Source organism: Ambystoma mexicanum, chromosome 13 (genome assembly GCF_040938575.1).
Source record: "Ambystoma mexicanum isolate Mex_15411 chromosome 13, UKY_AmexF1_1, whole genome shotgun sequence".
In the NCBI taxonomy this organism is placed as follows: domain Eukaryota; kingdom Metazoa; phylum Chordata; class Amphibia; order Caudata; family Ambystomatidae; genus Ambystoma; species Ambystoma mexicanum.
Window position 1 is genome coordinate 347,887,491 of NC_090938.1, and position 24,795 is coordinate 347,912,285.

The 24,795-nt window shown below is 49.4% G+C and overlaps 1 protein-coding gene across 1 annotated transcript in view; it reads left to right on the top strand.

Moving 5' to 3' along the window:
• Positions 1–15,148: 15,148 nt before the first annotated feature.
• MMP14 (matrix metallopeptidase 14) overlaps positions 15,149–24,795 on the top strand; it is a 102,765-nt gene continuing 93,118 nt past the window's right edge. The window contains exon 1 of the mRNA XM_069633860.1: positions 15,149–16,135. Coding sequence (XP_069489961.1) covers positions 16,049–16,135 — 87 coding nt within the window. The 5' untranslated portion in view covers positions 15,149–16,048. The remainder of the gene's footprint in view (positions 16,136–24,795) is intronic.

A 24,795-nucleotide genomic window follows, 5' to 3' on the forward strand; every position in this document is an offset into this window, starting at 1 on the left:
GTCATCGGTCAGGAATAGGAAGCTAAATCCCGGCCCGTGCCCCCACTTTGTAACAGTTTATTGAGAAGCCACCCTCAACACAGGGAGTCCCTTCCCGCCCCACTCAAGTGGTTATTCAACAAACTGTTTAACTATTCTTTTGTAGCCCTATCTCAGACTCATATCATGCCCCTTTGATCTCTCTCCCCTTAGCTAACAATGAGCCAAGAACCAAGCTTGTGTACGGGTAATATATTGGTATTTATTCAAATTAAAAGTAATAGAAATTAGCACGAAAATATTGAAGACACCACTTTATCCGTGGCACAACACAATCAACTTCTCTCCGCATACATACATTACAAAAGGGAGTTAAAGAGAACACAGACCCAATTCTTCCCTTTCTGTAAATTGCAATTTACTAAATAATTACACTGGTCAATAGAGAAGGCACTTAGGTAATGTGGGATTTTTATTTTCCTGAAGGCTTAAAAGGCTAGCAGTAGGATTTCAAGATTGGTAAAAATGCATATGGCAATTATAATTTCGCCCACACTTTTGGTTTACAATAAACACATGGTGATTTATCCCTTTGTTTTTCAGACCCTCTTTCCCCTTGCTTTAGTCTATGTTGGGAAGTCAGACAGAAAAAATGGAATGCTTTGGGGAATTTTGGATTTCAGACCCTTCTTACTGAAAGGCCTGTGTTGGGGAAGCTGGATAAAAAGGTTGGACCGATTTAAGAACAAAGACATCCCTCTTCCTTAAAGAAGTCAAGGTCAGCTGGACAGTAAGGATTACCTAATAAAATTATAGGCTATAGTTTTCAGCGCACACTGGGAAGTGAGCTTTGTTAATTTCAAATTTTAACAAAATTCACCCCATAGTGTTCTGCCAAACGGGGAATTAATTAAATTAATATTTTTGGTTACATAGACTAAGGATCTACACAGTTTTGCCCCTCCACCCACTATAAAGGGAAAGGATTCACGGGAAGCAGACCCCCCCACCTTTTGGTTTTCTAGGGCTTAGTTCTACTTACATAGCAAGCCTCTGTTTAAGGTTCAGAAAACAAAAATCCAGCTGGATCTCAGGACACTCTGGAAAGATAGGGCAGGGGTCTGGTCTGACCACTCTCAAAGATGGCCTCCCGCTCTCCACCACAGGACCCAGTCAACTTTGAGGCCTTCCTAGAAATAGACAGCTGCACCCAGATGCACTCTGAGCAATCTCCCCAGGTGTCTCCTTATAGCTGTCAGATGGTAAGTTTCAGCAGCCTTCCTGGTGGCCTGTCTCTTCTCCCTGTCCTCCTGTCTTTCTCCTTTTTCTGTCTTCCCGCTTTTTGTGTGTCCTCTGCCCTAGTGCAGTCCCCCTTATACAGCAGACATGACATCACCCATTTTACAATCTTGGGGTGGGGGCTACCCTGCAATAATTCCTGCCACTAGGATTGGACAGTTACCCTCTCTCTCTCCTCTGGTTTAGGGGTCTGGAACACCATATGGCAATTCCCATTTGTCATTGCCCCTTTGTTCACCTTTCAACTTTTTGGCAAAAACGAGTAATGTATCACAACTTCATAAATTTACTAGCAACTGCGATAGTAAACATATTTTCTGATTTAGCTAATCATGGAGAATTAGATAAGCCAACCACCAAATATGTATGATCTAGCATGGCCATGTGGCACCTTTCTGCCATTTCCATAAAAAGCACAACAGTTATGAATATCTAAGTTATTAAGCAGATCCCTCATTTCATTTTCCACCCGCTCACATTTGGAACATGTTCAGATGAGCCAGAAACCTAGTCTAACTGGCCATTGCAGTTCCAAGGGTCACAGGTAGATGCATTTTATATCCCAAAAATCACCTAGAAATGTAATTAAAAAATGGTACAAAAATGAAATCAATCCCCATTATGGTTTCTGAGAAAAAATCCTAAATGATGATAGTCCTTTTAACTTAATTGTGAATCTTCCTGTGTGACAAATGGCAATTTCTGCTTCATCCAGCACAGCCATCTGTCTCCCTTGGCCAGCCTATGACCAGAGGTTTTTTTATAAGTCTCTCTGAAGTTGGTAGTTTTCTCTTTGAAGCTTCAGCCCCCAGTCTTCCCACCTTTTAGTCATCCTCCAGCCAAGGATGACTTTTCTTGAAGTCCCTGCTTCCAGAGTCAGCAGGCCTGGAGAACACTGGACTGTCGGCACCTTCATCAGCACATTTCTATTGCAGGTGGTTATTAGATGGGAGATGTGACATCCAGGCTGGAAGTGGGAGTTTTCCTTTGTGAAGTTTTGCCCACAGCCAGAAACAGGGTCTGCCTTGGGCTGACATTTTCCATGAGGACAAAGTGGCTCTTTTAAGGTCACTGGAGTTTTGTAGGTGAAACATAATATACATTGCTTTTGTTAACCCACACATCATGTTTTGTTTTCATGAAATTGTTGTGAGCAGTGTAAAGTATCGTGGGTCACCTGTCTTACACAATGCTGACACCGGAAGGTAAGTTTACAGGTAAGTTTATTCCTTGTAGTTACATAGAGATTAGCACTGGGACAACCATCCAGCCCAGTTCAGCAGGTCCAACTGACATCCTTGGAACCTTGCATACATCACATCCATCAACACTCCACACTCCAAATGACATCATCAGCCAACCCACAGATCCAATTACAACACACCTCCCTCCCTTAAACACCTTAAAGAGGACAACACCCTTCGTGCACACACTACCAGCACCCATTATTATCCTGCCATCCAGCACCAAATAGAAACATAAGAATGGTTCCACTAGCAACGACACAGAAAAAGGAAGAACAGCCTAAGCTTGCTAAACCCCCGACTGCAGCACTAGTATATTGGGGCCAACAACCTAACAAGATGGAACACCCCGAACACCACATAGGAAAACCTGCAACACACCAGACCGAGAGAAAACGAGAACACGAACCGGTGCGCTACAGATGTACCCAACAAAAGTACTATAAATAGCCAAACCAACACCAGCCAGCAACTATCCCTAAAGACTCCAGCTAACTAGCTCCAACTAACAACAACTGGCACAAAACGGCAGCACCCTACTGCTAACCCCGAAACTCCAAACACCTAAGGCCTCCAAAGCCCACCCGTCAACCCCACAATGCAGACAGCACCTCACTGCCCTCAAAGAACTAGAGAGCACCTCACTGCCCCCAAAAAGTAACTAGACAACACCTCACTGCCCCCAAAACACCTCACTGCTCCCAAAGTAACTAAACAGACCTAACTTACCCAAAAGTAACTAGACAGTACCCCACTGCCCACGAAGTAACTAGACAGCACCTCACTGCCCCCAAAGTAACTAGACAACACCTCACTGCCCCCAAAGTAACTAGACAACACCTCACTGCCCCAAAGTAACTAGACAACACCTCACTGCCCCCAAAGTAACTAAACAGCACCTAGCTTCCCGAAAAGTAACTAGACAGTGCCTCACTGCCCCAAAGTACTGGACAGTACCTCACTGCCCCCAAAGTAACTAGAGAGCACCTCACTGCCCCTAAAGTAACTAGAGAGCACCTCATCCCCCTCAAAGTAACTAGACAGTACCTAACTGCACACCACTACAACCACCCCAGAGCCCACCCGGCCACTCTGGAAAAAAACAAAAACAAAACACCACAAGACAACAGATAAAACCCAATGGTGACCACGCCCCCAACGGCACACACAGCAACACCCCAAAAGGAAGTCCAAGCACCACAGTCCAATGCAGCACCCTGCTCCCTCATGTCCATATGGAAGTACACAATTACCCAATCCCGCATAGATAAAATCCACCCCCCCTGCAAAGTAAAACAATAGAAGTACATCCGAAATGCAACATGTTACCAAGAACCCACACCCTCGAGTCCTTTCCGAAACCGAAAGTGTCCTAGACACACACAGGCCACAACATGAACACAACAACCTCAATACATCATTAAACAGATATGACAACTAACATCAACCCAAGGCCCAACACCATGGCATACTAACCTAGAGGCCACAACATATACACAACAATATCAATACAGGCCACCCCCAAACACCTACCATACACAGTCCTCAGACCATGGAAAAGCCCCCAAAGGCCTAAACCCCAGAAGTCCGGGTCCAGCGGCCTCAAGCTCAACGCCATGCCACGGCACCCGTTGCACAAAGCATGTTGCTGTATCCATTCCTTGAAACATGCAAAACACATGGTATCCTCCATGGATGCTCCGGCAACACAGCCGCTCCTCTTGCAGTGTCCCCGGACCTCTGCCACGCACTCCACTCGGCTGGTAAATTCCTCATTCCATATCAACATTGTACGCTTGGAAACTGACATGCCGAACTCTCTGCAGACGACCTACGTGGCCGCCCTAGCTTGCTGTCCAACAGTCGACCGCACAGCTGCTCTGCGCTGCACCCTCACCACACCGCCATGAAAAGTCTTTCATGTGACATACAACCAGCGTAGACTCCCCACGGCACTCCACGCTCATGCCGCGTTCCAAAGGAATGTTGCATTCCAGCTGGACTCGCTGGAACGCCGGCACCCCATCAAGTGATGTCATAATTCAACAACTGGTAGCGAGCAATGAATGCGGCAATCCGGCGAAACGCCAACTGCCACCACAATGCCCTCAACCAGCAGTAGCTGGGCCGCCCGGCCCCCAGCCAACCCCACTCCAGCCATAACTCTGCTCCAGAATGGTAGCGGGATTGCCTCCTACTCACTGCTGTGCCACTAGAAGTACCTCAACGGGTGTACGGACCTGCACCGTAATCCACTGCACATCGCAGACCTCCTCTCCAAGCATCCTACCGCCACTGGTGCTGTCTCCCGGGACACGACCCTCTCCTCGCGTGCTGGGGCCGACCGCCCACCAGCACTCAGACAGCACCGCCTATGACACCTGGACACCACACCTGACAATAAGTAACCGCAGCACCCAGGGAAAGTCCGGACCTCTACAGCGCCACCCGCTGTGCCTCCTCCCCTGGACCATCACCATGAGCTCCAACCGAATTCCTCGGGGTACCCGTCCTGGACCTTGACACAGACCTCTGCTGTTCCTGCACCGCCCGGCCTGCAAGATCCCAAGGGCCACTACCTCTGGCCGACTGAGACTGGAACGGCTGGGTGGATTACACCTCTGGAAGGCAGGACTTCTCACACGCTGCCCCTTCCCAGCAGCAAAAACATCCTTGTCGCCAGTGAAGCATTGTGGGCCACACGCTCTCTGCCCCAACTTCCAGTGCTATGCGGATGATACCCAGCTCATTTTCCGGCTACCCTCGGCCTCCTCTTTTCCTTCCCTCATCTCGGACTGTCTTTCTGCTATCCAGGAATGGTGTGCCGCAAATGACCTCTGCCTTAATGCCAGTAAGACTGAGGTTCTACTCAGGGGCTTGGCCGATGCGCATGGAGTGAGGACGGGAACCGCGAGCGCTCCTGCCCGCGATCCTGCTACTGACCGTGTAACTCCGGCAAATAATAACAAATCGCTACAACCCCTGCAGTATCTAGAAGGAGAACCGATTCCCGACACCCCACGCCGCCTTTGGGGAATAAACGGTCCCGCATTGTACGGAAACGAAGTGAGCGAAGCGGAGCCCCTATGGTGCACAAGATGGCGGGGCCCGTAACGGACTAGCGGTCTGCGGCGGAGGTAAGCGCATAACTGAGGCACCCGCCAAAAGACAAGGAGCGGACGAAGGTGAACATCAATCCGCACATCGGACCTAACGGACCCCCCGAGTGGCGCACGAATGAGTACCTGTGCCCCCGATACCAGCGACGAGCAGCCAGCTGATGGCTGCGCGGGTCCCGCTCCTCAAGCTACGCACTGCAGCTGGGACCGCCGTAGAGGAGGAAGTCCCAGTAACGGAGAGGGGAGAAGCCCGCATTGTGCCCCACCGAAGGAAAGAGGGATACGGCCTGAGCACAGGCAGCACGCAAGCAGTCGACCCACGGACCTGGAGGTAGAAGGACCGCAGGCTGCTCCGGACGTGAAGGGGCGGGATAGAGGTACAACAATAGCGGCCCCAAAGCAGGCTGCATCGAGACACGGGGGGACCCGCATACCCCTACCGGAGGCCGGGACTTGCGCACAGTGCCAACACTGAAACACATACCACATATCGACCACCCAGATCACACGGCCGAGGGCCAGCAGAACAGACCAACTTACTGGGTCCATACAGCCACCAGGAACGGCGCAAGAGGTCACCGGGCCACAGGGAAGACTACATCGCGACGGCCCAAGGACAGGAAAAGACACCCTACACACCCAACAATCAGAAGCAGAAGGAAAGCGGCGCCACGGGAGGTAGGGTGCAGTGTCAACTGGATACCCATGAGGTGCCACTGGCCCTGAAGGGGGGAAGGCACACCGGCCACAGTGCCCCACACCCACTGCAGCTAGGATCGCACCAACAGGGGGTCGACACCACGACTGCTCAGCCACATAAATAAAAGGAGCCGCCGACGGCCCAAAGCACCATCGGTGCAGAAGAACATGGCTGTGAGGAGGGGCCACACTACCGTAGGCTCCAGCGGAGGAAGCCACTGAACCAACAGCCTGAGAACGAGTGAGTGATCCCGAAGCGAAGTGGAGAACAGAACACCCAGAAGCAGGGGATGTCACCACCCAAGGGCAAACCGAAAGTCGCAACAATGGACTCCTTCACAACAGTCAGGCCCAAACAGCAGCAAGAAGCAGGGGCAACAGCAGAACAAACGTCTCAAGAAGGAGATCCCACGAACATGCAATTACTAAAAGCTATAGCGGCACTGCGCACATCTCTTGAAACTAAAATGGATGAGGTTAAATCGGACATACAGTTAATCAGGCAAGATGCCCGCAACCTCACTGAAAGAGTGACCATGGCGGAGGCTACCCTGCAGGACAACGTAGAAAGCACGACGGAACTCAAATCCAGGGTCTAGGACCTCAAACTAAAAGTGGCAAGGCTAGAGGCAAGGTCAGAAGACGTGGAGGGGATGGCCCGCCGCAATAACATCCGAATCCTTGGGGTCCCGGAGGGAATGGAGGGCCCGGACCCAACAGAATTCATAGAGACGATGCTACAGCAGGAAATCGGGGCGGGCAACCTGTCCCAAGGATTCTCTAAAGAACGAGCCCATAGGTCCCTACAGAAAAGACCCCCACCGGGCTCGAACCCACGCCCAATGATCGCCAAAGTCCTAAATTTCCGGGATAGAGAGGCAATACTGAGATTCTCGAGAGAAGGAGGGGAAATCAAGAGACAAGATGCTAAAATAGTGTACCCGGACGACACCCCCACCGTGCAGCGGACAAGGAATTCTTTTATCCTGGTGAAAGCAAGATTACGAGAACTCAACCTGAAGTATATGCTAATGTACCCGTCGCGCCTCAAGGTGATACATAAAGGGAAAGTTGTCTTCCTAGAAACCCCGGCAGCAGCAAACATGTGGCTCGAACATAACAACCTTGCAGACGGCAAGGAAGGAACGGCAAGAGAAGCCACAGGCCATTGAACACCCAAGAAATGGGTGGAAAGGACAGATGTCTGTATAACAGGTCGGCAAATAAACTAAGGTACCGCACTAAATACTATAGCATCAAGGAAGCAACATCGGGCAGGAGCGCACCAACCTACACGACCGTCGACGACGTCGACACACCCCTCCAAGACATGTGTAGGCCTACCGCCGACACAACACCCGGACCGGGAGGCCTGGAAAGGCCCAGAAGGCTTGGGAGCCCCTGAGCTCTGCAAGTTGAAAGGAACTGCTGGGGGCAGTTCGAAGTTGTACTGTTTGCTGTTTTCATTCACTAGAATGAACGTTACTACTGTTGGTAAGTCTCCAAGGGGACAAAAAAGAGGGAGGAGAGGGGTTGAACGGAGGGAAGGGGAAACCTGCGCCTTGACCCATACAGGGAAGGGGCCTCCAACACCAGACCTACGACCATGGACACTTAAGAGGGAGAAGCAGAATAAACACTATACCCATCTCAAAACCACCATGACGACAACTGCAATTAAAATATTGACATGGAATGTGAGAGGCCTGGGGACATATCTTCCCAGAAACAGAATTAAGACTTATCTACACAGAAAAGGGGTAATGATAGCACTGCTACAGGAGACCCAGTGCACGGCGGACTCAATGGCCAAACTCCAAACACACTGGGGAGGGCAGGGATTCGGCACCGCTTACTCCAGAAATGCCGGAGGAGTATATACTTGGATTCACCCGCAGCTCCCTTTCCGCCTGGCCATATCAGAAATAGACCCGGAAGGAAGATTTGTAATGCTATGGGGACATAAAGAGCAGACAGAAATGTGCATCATGAACTCCTATTTTCCTAATAGCAACATACCAGCCCACGTGAACTCACTATACCCCAAAATTGCACAACATAGGATCGGCCTGTTCATCTGGGGGGCGACCTCAATTGCATATGCGACCCGAAACTAGATAGATCTATTCCTCACCCGAAAGGGCCATCAGCAGCAACAACAGCTTTGATAGCAATGATAGACTGGCTGGACCTGGCAGACATATGGCGGGGAAACGCACCCAGCGGTAAGAGGTTATTCATACTACTCGTCCCCGCACAACCTACACACGAGGTTGGGTCATATCTTTATAGGCAGGGAACACTTACCCCAAGTGGAAGGAGCGCAATACTTAAGAAGGACCATCTCGGACCACTCCCCACTCTTAGTAACATGGAACCACAATGGCCCCAGACCCCCGATCCCCATGTGGAAAATGCCGGCAGAAGCCCTTAAAGACCCAGCCTTTAGAGAAGAACTACAAGATTCCATTGATAGCTATATAGAAATGAACGTGGGAAGCGTGGAACACAGTAGCACGGTATGGGACGCCCTAAAAACGGTGATAAGAGGGGAAACCATTGCAAAGGCCGGTGGAATCAGGAAACTGCTCAGAAAAGATTTAGACCAGTTGGAGAAGGATATCGAAAAGCTGGAAGCAGCCCCCGCGGGCACCCGGGAAAGGGAATTAGAACTCCAGAAACTCAGGAGGGAGAATGCGACAGTGTGGAGTAGGCTAGAAAAGTTTGACCACACGGCCAAAACAAACAGAGCACACACAGAGGCGGACAGACCGGGCAGGCTACTGGCCTGGCTATGCCGCAGGGAACACCCTAGACACTCCACAACCTCATTGCGGGATGAAGTAGGGAACATAAACCACGCACAGCAGGGCATAAATGAAGTCTTCAAATGTACGCCTATATTCACACAACAGGTCCCCCAAGAACTCATTACGGATACGCTGGATGAGATTGGGCTCCATAGAATGCCTTCTGAACAAGCCATGGCACTAGATGCAGAAATCACGCCTGAAGACATAACTGAAGCAATTAGGTCCCTGGCCACGTGCAAGGCACCTGGCACTGACGGTCTGCCTTCAGAGTTTTATAAAGCATACGAGCCCTCCCTTACACCCCTGCTACATAAAGTATACCAAGAGGCATATGAGAGGGGGATACTGCCTGAAAGCATGAGAGAAACACTTGTGGTCCCGATCCTGAAGCCAGACAAACCGGCAGATCTGTGCGATTCCTACCGCCCATTAGCAATGCTAAATTATGATGTGAAAATCTTAACCACGATATTAGCCAAGCGGCAGTCCAGAATAATAGGCGACATAATACACACCGACCAGAGCGGCTTTATACCGGGCCGCAACACGTCAATTAACTTGCGCAGGCTGCAACACATTATAGCGCAAACTAACGAGGATGAGGGCTCATATGCACTACTATCCCTAGATGCCATAAAGACGTTTGACTCCATCTATTGGGAGTGGCTTGTGGCTGTGCTCAAGGAATTTGGCTTCGGACCTGGGTTCATTAGATGGGTGCAGATACTATACACCAGACCAAGAGCAAGAATGAAGTCAGGGAAACACGTGTCAGAAGCCTGGGACATACAAAGAGGGACCAGACAAGGTTGCCCGCTATCCCCAATGCTGTATATATTGGGACTGGAACCCATAGCCATCTATTTTCGGAAGCAATTCTTTGACGCCGGCATAAGGCTAGGAGGGGTAGATCATACTATTTCGCTCTACGCGGATGACGTCCTTATATATGTCAGAGACCCACACCTCAATGTGCCAACCATGCTAGAAGTCCTGGACAATTATTCCAGAGAATCTGGGATCCAATTCAGTAAGTCAAAATCCTGCCTGTTCCCCCTAGCGGCCCTGAAGCATGAGGACATGGAGGCACTCCCGGAGGTGGGGATAAGATGGCAGACCACCACATTCTGATACCTAGGAATCCAAATAATGCACACCCCTACATTGATGCACGAACACAACACAAAGGCAGCGCTCCCGGCTCTGCGCAGGTCAATGAACTTCTGAACGAGACTCCTCCTATCAATGATGGGGAGGGCCTCAATAGTTAAAATTATTGTTTTACCGCGATTCCTATATGGGTTCCAGAATGTACATTACTATATCAATAAACCCTTTTTCCGGCTGCTTGAGACGCTAATAAAAGAGTTCATATGGGGGGGAAATAGACACAGGATAGCGCTGTCGACATTAGCTCTACCATTCACTCAGGGCGGCATTCAGCTCCCAAATTTAGAAAAATACTACCTAGCAGCCCAGCTCAGCTTTGTAACGAAATGGTTATCCGATGAACCCACGGATGAAATACCCCTGCTGCAGACCATGAGCCTCCTGCTCAATTTGAAAGAACTGGTCTGGGTACCCTCGAAACTGCTGGGAGAAGCACCCTTCATAGTCACCTTGGGGAGGGAAATCTGGCGCAGAGCGAGAACACTTACCCACACGCAGAATGCTTACGCACCAGAAGTACCACTGATCGCAGACCTATATATACAGTAGCCACTGACCTGAAACAAATCAGATTATGGGAAAGGGAGTGGGTTTACACCTGGGGAGATCTTTATGAGGAGGGCACCTTTAAAGAATTTGCCACGTAACAGGACAGAGAAGGTATTCACACGGGTCAGTTCCTCTGGTACCAGAGGGTCCGCTCCACAGCACGATGCAAATGGGAAACATGGCCCGAAGAGCCGGACACGGAACCATTACTTACGCAGCTATACAATATGGGGGAGGGCAGTAAACCAATATCCCAAATATATAGACACCTGAGCGATATACCTAACCCCCGGAGCATGGAAATGAAAAGTAAATGGGAAACAGATATAGGTAGAGAAATGACAGGGGGAGTGGAACAGAGCGCTCGTATTTTCCAAAGAGGTGTCAAGAAACCATAGATTCTGACAAATACAGATGAATGTACTGCACCGAACCTACCTAACCCCCGAAACGAATAGCCAAATTTAGCAAACAAGCGCAGTCAAACTGCACCTGGTGCATGAGGGAGGAAGCAGATCTAATCCATATGATGTGGGAATGTCCCAAAACAAAGACACTGTGTGACAAGGTGAAACAGACATGCGAGAAAACAGGCATGACCAAATACAAATGGACACCCGAAGAGTGCCTACTGGGAACTTATCCCAGGCTAGCCAAACTAAAGCACATGGTTAGACTCATGGACATAACGTGCATACTGGCCAAAAGAACTATAGCCATGTCCTGGAAAAAAACCTGCAGGACCACAATACAAAGCATGGCACAGCGAAACAGAGCGATGGGTGCTGGCTGAGACTAAGGCCTGGGAGGAATGTGTTGCCAGATCCACAGATGAGTCCAGCAGAGCCCTCGAGGCATGGAAAGAACTTACTAGACACATGTTTCTCCCCTCGGATGACAAACCCCCATGAGCCAACGATCTGAAACGAACTTACTTGCAAGACAGGAACGGGCAACCTAAGAGAACTAATCGGAGATACTGTGGGTCCCAGGAAGGCATCCCCCCACACCACCTGGGTAAGCTATCCAACCCCCTACACCTCCTCAGAGGTATCCTTCCTTTCCTCTCCTTCCCCCAGAAGCTCACTGTCTCTAGAGCCCTGGTTCTCTCGAAGCTGGACTACTGCAACAGCCTCTATCTAAATCTGCCTGCTTCTACTCTCCTCCTTTTGCAACTCATCCAGAACAGGACCGCGAGACCTGTCCTTGGCCTCAAGCCCTGGCATCGTATCTCTCCAGGACTGAAATCACTACACTGGCTCCCAGTGGCTGCGAGGATTAAGTTCAAAACCCTCTGCATTGTCCACAAGGCCTTCTGGGGCCTTGGGCCAAAATACCTTCACCTCTCTCTTCCTAAATATCTTCCTTCTCGAGCTCTTCGCTCATCCGCCTCCAACTCCCTCGGGGTCAGCCGCTTCTCCAAGCAACGAGTTGGGGGTAGATCTCTCTCTGCAGCAGGGGCCTCCCTCTGGAACAGCCTTCCTGCCTCCCTGAAACTTGAGGAGAACCATCTCTGGTTCCGGAAGTACCTCAAAACCTTCCTCTTTGCCTCCGCTTTCTATCCCCCTCTCCCCTGCTAAAATTACTGAAACTGCACTAAATCTGCAATCCGGGCCACTCACCGAATCTCAGTCCTTGGCCCAGCCACTCTCCCTTGCACTGCCTCCCTGGCAACCCCTGCACTGTGGGAGTGTCTCTTTATCCCTACAGCCCCCCTTCCCAGCACTTGTATGCACTTACCTTGCACTTGCCGCCAGCTGGCCCTTATTATTTATTTTGTTATTCTACTAACCCTGTACTGCACTTCCACTCTCCCTTTCACCCTTGCACTTTTCCCCTCCCCTCTTCCCTTGCGCGATCTGAATGACACCTGGCCTAGTAGGATCGTTGTCTGTCTCCCCTTGTTCCCCCCGCCTCGTCGCGCCTTGTAACACTTGTGTATAGGCGCGTTATAAATGCCATATCATAATTCTTACACAACGCTGAGAACGGAAGGTAAGTTCACAGGTAAGTTTATTCTCATGTAGTTAATATGCCTTTGTTGTACAACCCTCCTCTCTTCCACCCCCACTCGCCAAAATCAGCTCCATGGACCAGCAGAAACACACACACAGCAAGCACTTGGTCATTCACACGAGCACCCAGGGCTCAAGTCAAGGGCACACGAGGGTATTCTCGTGGGTATTTCAGAGGCAATGTGTAAAATGAGAAAAAGTGACTGTTTTGGGACTTTATTGCCAGGTGCGCAGTCTGGACACTTCACCAATGCACCAAATAAACTGATAAAAAATAGCAAACTAAAGGTGAAACGTCACACTGTAGGTCTGCATGTTTCAGGGAAAACCTTGTTATTGATTCTTGGAGTTTAAAACATGCGCACCTTTTAACGTTTTCAAAACACTTTAGAAGAAAATATAATCTCTTGGTTTTTTGTGCGTGTTGATTTTATGAAAAACACATGCCATTCGTCCTGTGCAATTGGTATGGGTTTGCAAAGCCAATTGAAGAAGATTTGCATATTTCATCTTGATATGCTCATTTCTGGTGACGTCACATCCCATTGCTTATGCTAATGAGTCCCCCCCACGTTTTTTTAGTACTTAACCGCTTCAAGCACCCATCACCAGACACTCACTCGTAACACAAGCACACACCCATCCATAAACATATTTAAATAATAAATAAATGAACTTAAACGTTCCTTCTGCTCCAGTCCTGAATTTTGTTCCCCATCACTCCAGCTCCTGCGTAGCATGATCAGGATTCAGGAAACCAGAGCTTTCTGGTTCCTGCACATGCATGCAGCGGCTCTCAGCGTGGGTGACGAAACGCCCTAATCCTGACTGCTCTGTCTCTATGTGTGAGGAGGTACAGGAGCACTCCCTTGCAAATACAGACATGCAGTTCCCCAGACAGTATTTCCAATGAGGTGTGCAAGGCTGGGGAAGCCAAACGCCCCATCCTAACATGGCTCATTGAGCATGCGCGGCTGCGGAACTGAAGTGAACGGCTGGGAAACTTTGTGTACCTTTGACAGTTAAGCCAGTCAAGGAGCACTCCACTCAGCTGGAAAAAGCAGCTGGAGCAGCGCTCATTGTTTCACTGAGCTGGCTCCTCCATAATGGGCGAGGAGGAGAGTGGGTTGACATCCCCTCGCCCATTATGGACGAGGCGCCACTGGCAAATGCCCCACTAACTCTCTCAGGAGCTAGTCAGCCATCTGGACTCTGTACGGGATTGACACCGGGGTTCCACGTAGGGACACCCCTGGGTACAGCAGGATGCATCCCACTGGAATCATAAGCACAGCGCTGCCACCAACTAATGGAGCCCTCAGAGCTAGTTATGAGTGGAAACATGTACAGGAAACAGAGGCATGCATGCCAACATTATCCATTCCGTTCGGGGCACCCTAGACTAATCTTCGTTTTAACTATGCATTTTTGGACTTTTAGCCTGCTGCGTTTTCCCACTTATAAATCTGCGACTACAAGTACCAGAATGCAAAGTTAAAACCAACACTAGAGTATCATCTCCCGAATGGATAAAGCTGGGATGTTTGGAGGGGTATCTTTTGGGCACCCTAACCTAGGAAGGTTTAAGACCTTGCATTCAGAAATGTGCCCTAGATGAGGCGGTTGATGGCGACGCAAATGGGAAAGGTCGGTGTACCAGCCCAGTCATTAAAGCGATTACAAATATAACGCTACTAATGGGATAAAGGTGGTATATAAATGACAAACTACTTCTACCATGCAACAGTGGAGCAGTTGAGGTCATTGCCTCACGGTGCGTTACATAAAGCGCTTTACTTTTAGCTTCAGAGCAACGTGGAGCAGGTGCAACTTTACCGCACGGGGATTTTGAGCAATGGTACGACTCCAGCGGGGTGACGTGAGACTCGTGTGGCGGATGTAATACTGCCCTTTCCATTTAAGGGATGGGGAGGAGGGCGGCGTGTGGTGTATTGTCACATCCAGTTCGTGTGCAAACGGAGCGCTTTGAACCCGAGTGTGATTTAACGCAATTCTGCCAATTTCAGGGAAATCTGAGGTAACTCCATCCATTTGCCCCCGTTCACCTCTGACTGTGATCCGGGTCCCTCGAGGCCTTACTTCCGGCTAGCGAGAGCAAACCCCACATTATACATAGAATAATGTCCCTTATCAGCACTAAAGCTGGTTAAAAATCCGGCCCAGTCGCCCACAGTCTGGACGCCAGCTGGCCTCGTTGCTGACGCGCGGCGTTCTCGTTCGTTTTAAAGATTGCTGTTACTTTAGCCTTTTCTGCTTGGCTTTCCATCCTTTCCCACTTCCTGCTGACTCTGCTCTCCTTCCTTGGTTTGTCTTTTTTATCCCAAATTCTTTCCCCCCCACTTTTCGAACCACTCCGCTTCCTTGGATTTCTCCTCCCTCATTTCCTGTACCCGCCCCTCTCCCTTTGTCCTTCAGTTTCTATCCCACCCCTGCTCAAAATGAAATATCTGAATCCGGCTCTTTGCAACAACAAAAAAGAAAACTTTTTTCCCCAAATTACTAAATATGGCCATATAGAAATATAGTGCTATGACAAAGTATCGCCTGCTTCGTAGCGCAATAAATTACAAGGGTTGCAGATGCGCGAGCGACTAGAGCACACACAGCTGTATTTTTGCAAGCTCTGCATTCTACCAGCAGAGGGCGGCACTGACCTCAAAGAAAGAGACCCACATGCAACGCAACCCCCTCCCGTTTTTTTTTCTTTTTCCTTTTGGGTGTAATTGCTTTCAGGAGCGACCACGTCTCCACTTGGCTTCGGGGAGCGGAAGAGAGAAGGAGGCTAGCAACTCCCTTGGAAGGACAAAGCGCTCCCCAGCATACAGTAGAGAGCCGACATAGCGGTATCCTGTACATGTTTTAGCCACCCCCTTTTTGCATCTAAAGTTGCACGTCCTGGAGACGTGAAATATTTCTATTTTTTTATTATTATTTTGTTCCCATGTAAGTTATTCTATTTTATGGGGGAGTTTCGTGTTTCCCGCATTATTTTCAAGAAACACTTCCAGGAAGAGAGAGAATTTGCCACCGGACGGAGGAAAAAATAAAACGACAAGAAAACAACTCGAGGAGAAAGGAAAGACACATACAGGATCCAGGGGTGATAAGAGGCGCCCGGCAGGTTTCGAGGCGCAAGAAAGATGCAGAAAGCGCTGCACTCCTTGCTCTGCGTGGTCTTCGTGGCGCTGTCCTCCTGCGAGGCCAACACGGCGGACTTCAGACCAGAGGTAAGAACAACCTCCCGGAGGAGGGAGTCTTATTTTTTTGTTTTGTATTAACATACCCTTGCGTTTTATAGCTCAGACACGCATCATTTCGGATTTCGGCTGTCTCCGGGCGCCTCAATAGATACGTTTTATGAGTGCAAGAGCAGTAACACGCACATCGGTAGACTTGAACATCAGTTTTGTTATCTTTAAATTGCCCCGTCTCTTAAAAAGTAACGGTAAAGTTAATATAAATCCGCACACTTTTCTTGTCTCTGGTTTCCGTATTTATAATTATTTTTGTTTGCTGACGGTATGCTCTTTTTGTCCTGCAAACGCTAGTCTCCGACCCCCCGCCCCCCTTTTTTTCCTTTCTTTCTCCGAGCAATAAGACAGACTAAAGGCACTTTGCCAGCCCCTCCTTCTCATCCCCAGGGGACATGAGGTCACTCTCACAGATGAGATCTGTTGAAAGGTTTTAGGAGAGCAGCCTCAGGCTGGCGGGTGGCCAAGACTACACCCCCCCCCCCTCCGCCTATCCTTTTTTTTTAAACTTGTGAAAACTTCATTAAAGTTTCCTCAAAAGAATATCTTTCAATTGGCGTCGTTTAGTCTGGGGGCACCGATTCTGTGTGTTTTACGTTTTAAGTAGGTGACACGAACCGTGTACGGGAGGTCGCAGTGGACGTTAGTCCAGCGGAGAGGGTGCGCGTGATGCAAAAAACGGGGCGGGGGGGGGTACCCTTGATTGGATAGTATTAGGAGGTAGGAGGTAACGCTATATATCGTGACTGGTGAAAGGTTCTCGTTCTGTTCGAGCTCAGCAAGTTGTGCTGTGCTTTCCTGGCAAGGATTGCAGGGAGGCTTAACAAAGCGGCCTCGCCCCTCTGTGTGTAACTGGACGCTTTTCCAGTACTCAGCAGAACCCGCCGCTTAATTTTCCGGGGGCTTGGACGGGTGCCTGTCTGCCGAACAGCCTCCCTGGTGCTCCATATACAGCGGCCTGTGGCTGCCCCGCACCATTCTTCCCCGGGGATGTTCATCCAGAGGCGCAACCACCCCTATGTTTTCATCATCACCCCCCTTGGGGTACTCTGGTCTGTGAGACGAAAGCAGGACTCCCCGGGAGCCATGGCCACCCAAGGAAGGGGCGGGAACTCTCTGCTTCACACCAGGGCCCTACCCAGGCTGAGCTGGGAGTGGAGCCCCCTCCCCAACCTCATACACGCAACCCTTACCCAGCGGGCACGTTGCTGGCTCCTCTCTCACTGACCCCAAACAGTCTTCTTTCACCATACGGACCCTTCAACAGTCGCACAGCCCCGTGTATTACTTAGTTTTTAATCGGGGGGTGGGGGGGCTTAATTCCCTTTCACGATATTCTCGTAATACGTTTTGGGGAAAATACCCTACGTTTTTCAAACCCCATTCCTTTAGCTCCCAGCTGTTTGGACTGTGCGGTTTTTCAGTTTGAATGTTCCTGTGTGCTTGGAGGGGAAGAAGGGGGCGTTGAGGGGGTGCTGGAAGCCTGTGGAGTAGGGTGGGCTGGGGTTATGGGCGGGTCGGATATGGGGGAACCCGACAAAGAGGTCTTTGTGGGGCTTGCGCGGGATGCGAGCTGCCCTGCAAAGGCTTTGACAAGATGCCTTTTATCCCATCCCGGCCCCCTCGCTCCCCACCCGACTCTTACATTCAGTGTGGGCAACAGTGGACTTTTATCAAATTTAGGCAGTTCAGCCCCCCCAGGCTTCCTATGTTGTGTATTCGGGATCCCCTGCTGTTTGTCTTGGAGGGCCCCCGACCGCGGTTTATGGCAGGCTGCGTGTCTGCTCGCAGCGCGTGTGTCGGATCCCAGTGTTGGACACAACAGTATGAGGGTGAGGGAGAGGGGTAGACGCTCCCGACCCTGCATACAGGGCCTAGGAGTGTCACAGGCCTGGATATGCGCAGGGTCTCTGACACATACCCTGTGAAGGCCCTGCTTCGATGCAAAGAGGCGAGGAGTGTGTATAGACTGGCCTTGCCTTCTCACGGTTGGATACATAGGGGTTCAGTGTCCCAAGGATGGAAAATGTTGTGAGAAGGTACTGGGCCTCTATAGGCTATTCAGGGTCCCTGGCGAGGATGTGGCTACTGGGTGGCAGAGTGACTTACACATCCTATTGGGAGCCACAACTTGGGCAATACTACACACTAGAATGCCACAGAACGTGTTTACGGGATGACACAGAGGATGTTTTAAATACTAGCAACAGTGGAAAACGATCAACACTTAATTACCCAGACTCCCCCTGTAAATATTCCTTGCTTGTCCCCCATCTGTGCAGGGTGTGTGTTCTAATTCACCCTCAATTAATGAACCAATCATCGCCTGATTCAACTTCCAACTGTGCAGTGGCAGAAGTGTAATGAAAAAAGTAGTGGAACTCGCCCCCCACAAAAGATGACCTATATGCTTTTGCCATCAAGGGTCTGCCGCGGCTGCATGATATATGCATGCGGGTGGTGTTGCATAAAGGAAGAGTTTGTTCCTTTTATGCCACTCCATCCACACAAGTTGCCATGGCATCCTTCCAAATGGTTGTTTTGGGTTGATTAAGCTATGTATAAAGTAGCACTGCCCTCTTAGATGAAGACAATTTCTTGAAGAAAAGGGTTCGAAGTTCAGTTAATTTGCATACCCACAATGCCTTGCTGTTGTGGCTCAGAACTGGAGGCGAACGTCCAGCAATGGCTACTAACTAGGCGGCATTGGTTGTGGAATGTGTGGTTTGGCTCAAATGGGGATATATATATATATATATATTAACTCAAGGCGGCAAGTGCTTCAAACTAAAGCGGAGTACAATATAAATATGCAAAATTACATCAAGCATCACTGAAGGGAGTGGTGGGGACCAGAGGAGCTCCCTCTTTAGCAAGTGGGTGAAGTTTAAGCCAAGCATTGAGGAGATCCTCAGTTGGGCTGGTTTTGATTGGGATGGGCAGTGGGTTCCAGTGGAGTGGGGAGACTAGAAAGGGAGAGCGTAAGCGAGAGGCGGTGCAGGGGGGGCATGGGATAGTGAGATTGAGTGCAGAGGAGGATCGGAGGTAACAAGCTGGTGAGTAAACAGTAAATCAGACGGGTACTAAGAAGACCATCGATCGCTTTGTAGAGTAGGAGACAGAACTTATTGTGCATCCAACTACCTTGTAAATCTATGCATGCCTCAATGTACCTGCCTATATTGTGCCAACATGTAACCAATCAGCACTTGCACACAAATGTTTTTTTCATGTTGTAACCAAGCTTTGAATATCCTTATGCCTGAATACCCTCAGGTCTGGAGCGCACTACAAATAATAAACTAAACTAAACTAAACTGCATGGAAACCCAACCAGCATGTTGTCTGTGGGAAAGGATTTTTGTTGCATGTAACAAAGTTGAGGACTTTGTTTAGAGGAAGGCCAAGGAGTAGGATTGAGCAGGACTCTTGGGGTGGAGAGTGAAGTTTTTTAGAGTGGTTAATAAGAAAAAGGACGAATGTTGCAGCTTCTAAGATCAGCAGAGGCAGTGGTTGTGATGAAATGCTGTATTCAGAGGCCACTGTCACGGAGCACCCCAAGATGGTGAGCCTTGGGTGAGGGAGCAAGGTCAGGCGTGAAGGAGATGCTAGGGATGGCACTGGATGCCGGGAGAAAGATGACTTCCATTGGCATCAGAGAGCCATCCAGTGACTGATTGCAGTGAGACAGTTGGTAATCTGTTCTGAGATGGCTGCGGTGAAGGAGGGAAGGAGAGAAGGATTTAGCTGTCATCTGCAAAAAAGGTGATGGTGAAAGCCAAAGAACGAGAGGAGGGGGGGGGGGGTGGGGGAACAAACGTATCCATTTCCCAAAGGTGCCGCTGCCCAGATTTTAGGGCAAAGAGTATTAACATTGTTATTAATGGTGCCACCCGGTCCCTGGAGCACCCATACACCTGGCATCCCTTCAGATAAGTCTTCCTAGTACACGTCTATAGAGGGTGAAGAGCAGTGACCCAAGGAATGATCCGGGGAGGTGAGGGGGGGCGTCTAAAGGGAGAGTGGTGTAGTCTGAGGTTCAGTTTCCGAGCTAAGCAGGAATTAAAGGGAGGTGATTAGCTTCTAACAGCCCATCAGGAACATGCCACGCCCTAATGACAGTGAACATGGTTGCTTAAAGTGAACTATTCACAGAAAAACAATATAGTGTCAAACTCGGTTCCTATTAATTTCCGACCCCTGCCATTATGCAAGTTCTTTTGCAGGGGCCTGCAGTACTCCAGTTGTTTTAGACAGTCTCATTACCCCCTTCTCCCTGGACCATGATGGCTAGGGTTAATGGGAATTGTAGTGCAAATCATCAGCGAGCCAAAGGTTGAAGAGCCTTTATTGCAAAGCATCGGACTGCGGTATTGCCCTGCATACAGTATGTGCCACTTTCTTGTTGAAAAAATATCCTCCATGCTCTGAAGTGAATCGCACTGCATGCAGCACATTCTAAACCCGAAAGATCGTAAAGCTGGCAAGGAGGCAACACAACAGTCCAGAAACACAATTGAGGCCACAATGGCCTGCAACTAAGAAATGGAGATACCGCTACCATCTCAGACCCTGCCCGGAATACAAAGATATTGGACCATTATTTCCCCGCTCGATTCTCAAAGGAAAACCAAGACTTATTAAGAAATGTGATAGAGAGAAAATTGTGTTTTAGAGGTAAGCGTCGGGGTAGTTAGACATGGAGGAACTAAGTAATTTACCTGAAGAGACAAGGCACAAAAAAAACTATCACGTTATCCCAAAAACTTCCAACAATTTCCATAATCGCGTTTTGCTCGCCATTTACTTCCGGTTGTACTTGCTTTGTCTTGTAATTTATTTGCTGGAGCCCGGCTTTGGTAGTGTGTTCTGTGAAATCTCTTTGTTCAGTGATGCTAAACACTTGTTCTCCGAGGTACCAACATTGTGCTGTGGTCAGGAGAACTCTTTGTTAAGGGCAGACATCTCCCTCAAGTGGAACTCTGAGGCAATCCGGAAGTTTAAGCCTTATTCACTATGTTCTGTCCGCCATTTCTGGATGTTCAGCCCTGACCCGCGAATGCGGGGCAGAGGATAGTGGTGGGCGGGTGTTTGCAGGCAGAATCACGAATACTTTTTCTCAAAGTGTTTTTACTGAGTATTATTGAATTGGTAAAAAGAAGGGGTCGCATTCACTCACGCTGGAGCCGGTTTCTTGAGAGCCGACAAGTCCTCACGGTTTAAAAAAAAAAAAAAAAATGTTAAATGGAATGTGTCCTTGCACTCGAAATCTTTTCCAGTTAGTTAAACATATACTGATAACGGGTGAGGTCAAGGATTTATTCAATTTGGCTCGTAACATCTGTTGTCCCATTAGCTTAGTTGGCTGCTCAGCCTTTCACTGCTGCCCTTCTGCTCATGGGTGCCAACATTTGATTTTTTTCGCTATGGGGCCAGACATGCCCACAACGAGCTAAGCATGCGCTGAGTGCAAGCCATGCACACCCCCAGGTTGATTTTGTGCCAGGAATTGGAAAAAAGTCTTCTGATTTACAGGAAGGTTTCAACATTTAACATCTCGGCAACAGCCACCTAACCTGCAGAGTTGGCTTTGCAGCATCCTCCCTGCCCCCAATCGAGGATCGGGTGATCCAGTGATGAGGTGGTCTGTCTTTCTCACACTTTGAAGTGAGAAGCACTTGTTTATTCTGCAAGATGCATGCTAACACTTCATCAAGCCTGAGCCCGGTAGGAGGGGAGCCAGAAGCCCTGCCGCGCCCCAATGATTTAGGCGACCACAGCACTTTTTTGTTGTTTTATTTAGTATTTTTTTTTCTCGCCCCATATAATTACTCGCAGGATCTCCACTGGCCAAAATGCTGCTGCCCTGTTGTTCACCGAGAATGGGGGCAAACGCCCCTTCTGACCCCATGCACTGGCACCTATGCTCCTGCTCTTGACTCGCGCATCCTGCAGCAGGCTTACCAGTGGCTGCTCTCGCCTCCATGCACATAGCCATGCCTAACAGATTCAAGCAGGTGGCCACCATGGAAATGGAGTAAGGGTTTCAAGCTGAGCGATGACCACCGTTTCCATGGAAACCCACGACCTACAGGTCCGCTCTGCCATACTTTCTGCATTGGATGACCTACCAGGGGCCGTTAGACGGCACAGCAAGGGCCCTTTCTATTTCCACATGTCTCCTATCCGTACCTTCCCCAAACCAATATACCAGGAATCCTGCTTGGGCTGCCTCCTAGTATGCTTCAAAATCAGGCAATTCCAATCCTTCCCTATCCAATGGCGCAGCCAATAATTTCCAAGACTTGCAGGCCTGCGTGCCCGCCCACATACACCATGAAGTCTCAGATTGCACTGCACGACAATACGACTAAACCAGCGCCAGGGGCACATTCGGGAATACATAAAGAAACTGGGGTAATGGGACCATTTTCACTAGCGAGATCCTCCCGTAGGGATTGAGAGTTGACCCCATCCATCTATCCACCACACTTAGTGTTTTCCAACAACCTTTCATAGATATGCTTATATAACACCTCCGCGGACCACGCAATATCTATCCCTAAATATCTGGTATAGTCCACATGCCACTGAAACCCAAAGCCATCGCCAAACTGCCCCATAGATTCAGTGAGCGGGAAGAGCACGGATATCGTAACCTTAATTTTCAACCCTGAAAGATCCCCAAACCTCAACATAACCGGGCCCCAGATTAACCTGCAGTTTCCTGACCTAGAAAATCATATCATTCTTAAAAAGGAAAATCACCACCATGTGCCCATACAGCTGTAGTCCTCTGTGGACATGCCTAGCCCTGGTTAGTTCTGCTGTATTCCTCTGTGGACGTGCCTAGCCCTGGTTAGTTCTGCTGTATTCCTCTGTGGACGTGCCTAGCCCTGGTTAGTTCTGCTGTATTCCTCTGTGGACGTGCCTAGCCCTGGTTAGTTCTGCTGTATTCCTCTGTGGACGTGCCTAGCCCTTGTTAGTTCTGCTGTATTCCTCTGTGGACATGCCTAGCCCTGGTTAGTTCTGCTGTATTCCTCTGTGGACATGCCTAGCCCTGGTTAGTTCTGCTGTATTCCTCTGTGGACATGCCTAGCCCCGGTTAGTTCTGCTGTATTCCTCTGTGGACAGGCCTAGCCCCGGTTAGTTCTGCTGTATTCCTCCGTGGACAGGCCTAGCCCCGGTTAGTTCTGCTGTATTCCTCTGTGGACATGCCTAGCCCCGGTTAGTTCGTCCAATGGCTCTATACCACTAATACCACTAACAATTTCCTTCTCTGCATACACCTCTCAAACTCCACACCAAACACAACCACAAACCTCTAGCGCAGCAAACCGCACGAACTTCACTACACTGCAACAACAAAACAAAAACACACATAGACTCGCACATCAGCACACAACGACTACCGGCCGCATACACCCAAGGCCCAGCCGACGGAACCACCGGGCTGAGGCTGCCAACAGCACATCACTGCTCTCTTGCACTTTTCCAGCCTCCGGCCACTAACCCACCCTCCCTCCCTCTTTCAGAGCCGCCAGAGCGCCAGGGGACCACTCCAGTGGTGATAGTGCGCCATACAAATGACCTTTAACATAACAATAGCCAAGGCAAACAGAGGTGAAAGAGGGCACCCCTGTCTCGTGCCTCTCCCCAGTGGGATGGCCAACGTGAACTGACCGTTCACTTAGGTGAGGCATACAGCAATGAAACCATAGAGACAAACCTCTCCCCATCCTCCGAAATACAGTGAAAAGAAAGGGCCATTCAACCGAGTCAAACGCTTTTTTAGTGTCCAACAGTGCTGCAACAATAGTCTTCCTTTTTGCAATATAGTATTTTGCTATGAGAAAAAAATAAGAAAAATGTGCGTGCTTGCCACCACCCTTTTTTCCACCCCCACAAGAAAAGCTGCCATTAGCACACCAGACAGCGGGCTGAGTGCCAAAGGCCATAATGGCATACTTGGCCATTTGTACTGGGTGGTAATGGCAACACACGCTTATTACAAGCCATTGCTATGCTGGGCAAACTCGCAATTATGGCTTAATTGCATGAATTCATGTTTAAGCAATAATGACCAATTGTGTAGGCTTTCCCAGGCGGTAATGGCCTGCAGATCAAGAAGGATCCAATTAAAAGCAAAGGCATTAGATGAGGTCCCAGGTGCCATTATCATCCGGGAATGCTAGCAAGGCGGGGTACTATACTATAGATTTGGAAAAACACCTAGGGTGTTAGAGTGTCTTCCTCTGCTTTGAGAAGATTGCAAGCTGTTTCTCATGTAAATAAAAACCGGCATTGGTGAAGCCAACAAATTTGGCTTTTGTGTAGGCATGTGATAGCCATTTGCGAGGCACTTCTATAATGGCATTACCTGGCCATAAGATTGAAACAGCTGCATAACGGGGCGAGTGCCTGGTCACGTATGTTTGCTGGTAAGTTAGCTCAGCAGGTTGAGCGCTCGCTGCTGCGCTCTGTGTAACATGCGGGTCACAGGTTCGAATCCTGGCAAGGCCGACTCAGCCTTTCATCCTTCCGGGGATGAAAAATGAGTACTGACTTCGGTTGGCTGATAATTGTATGCAAAATGCCCTATGTACGGCCCTTTGGTGAAAGCGCTCTATAAATGA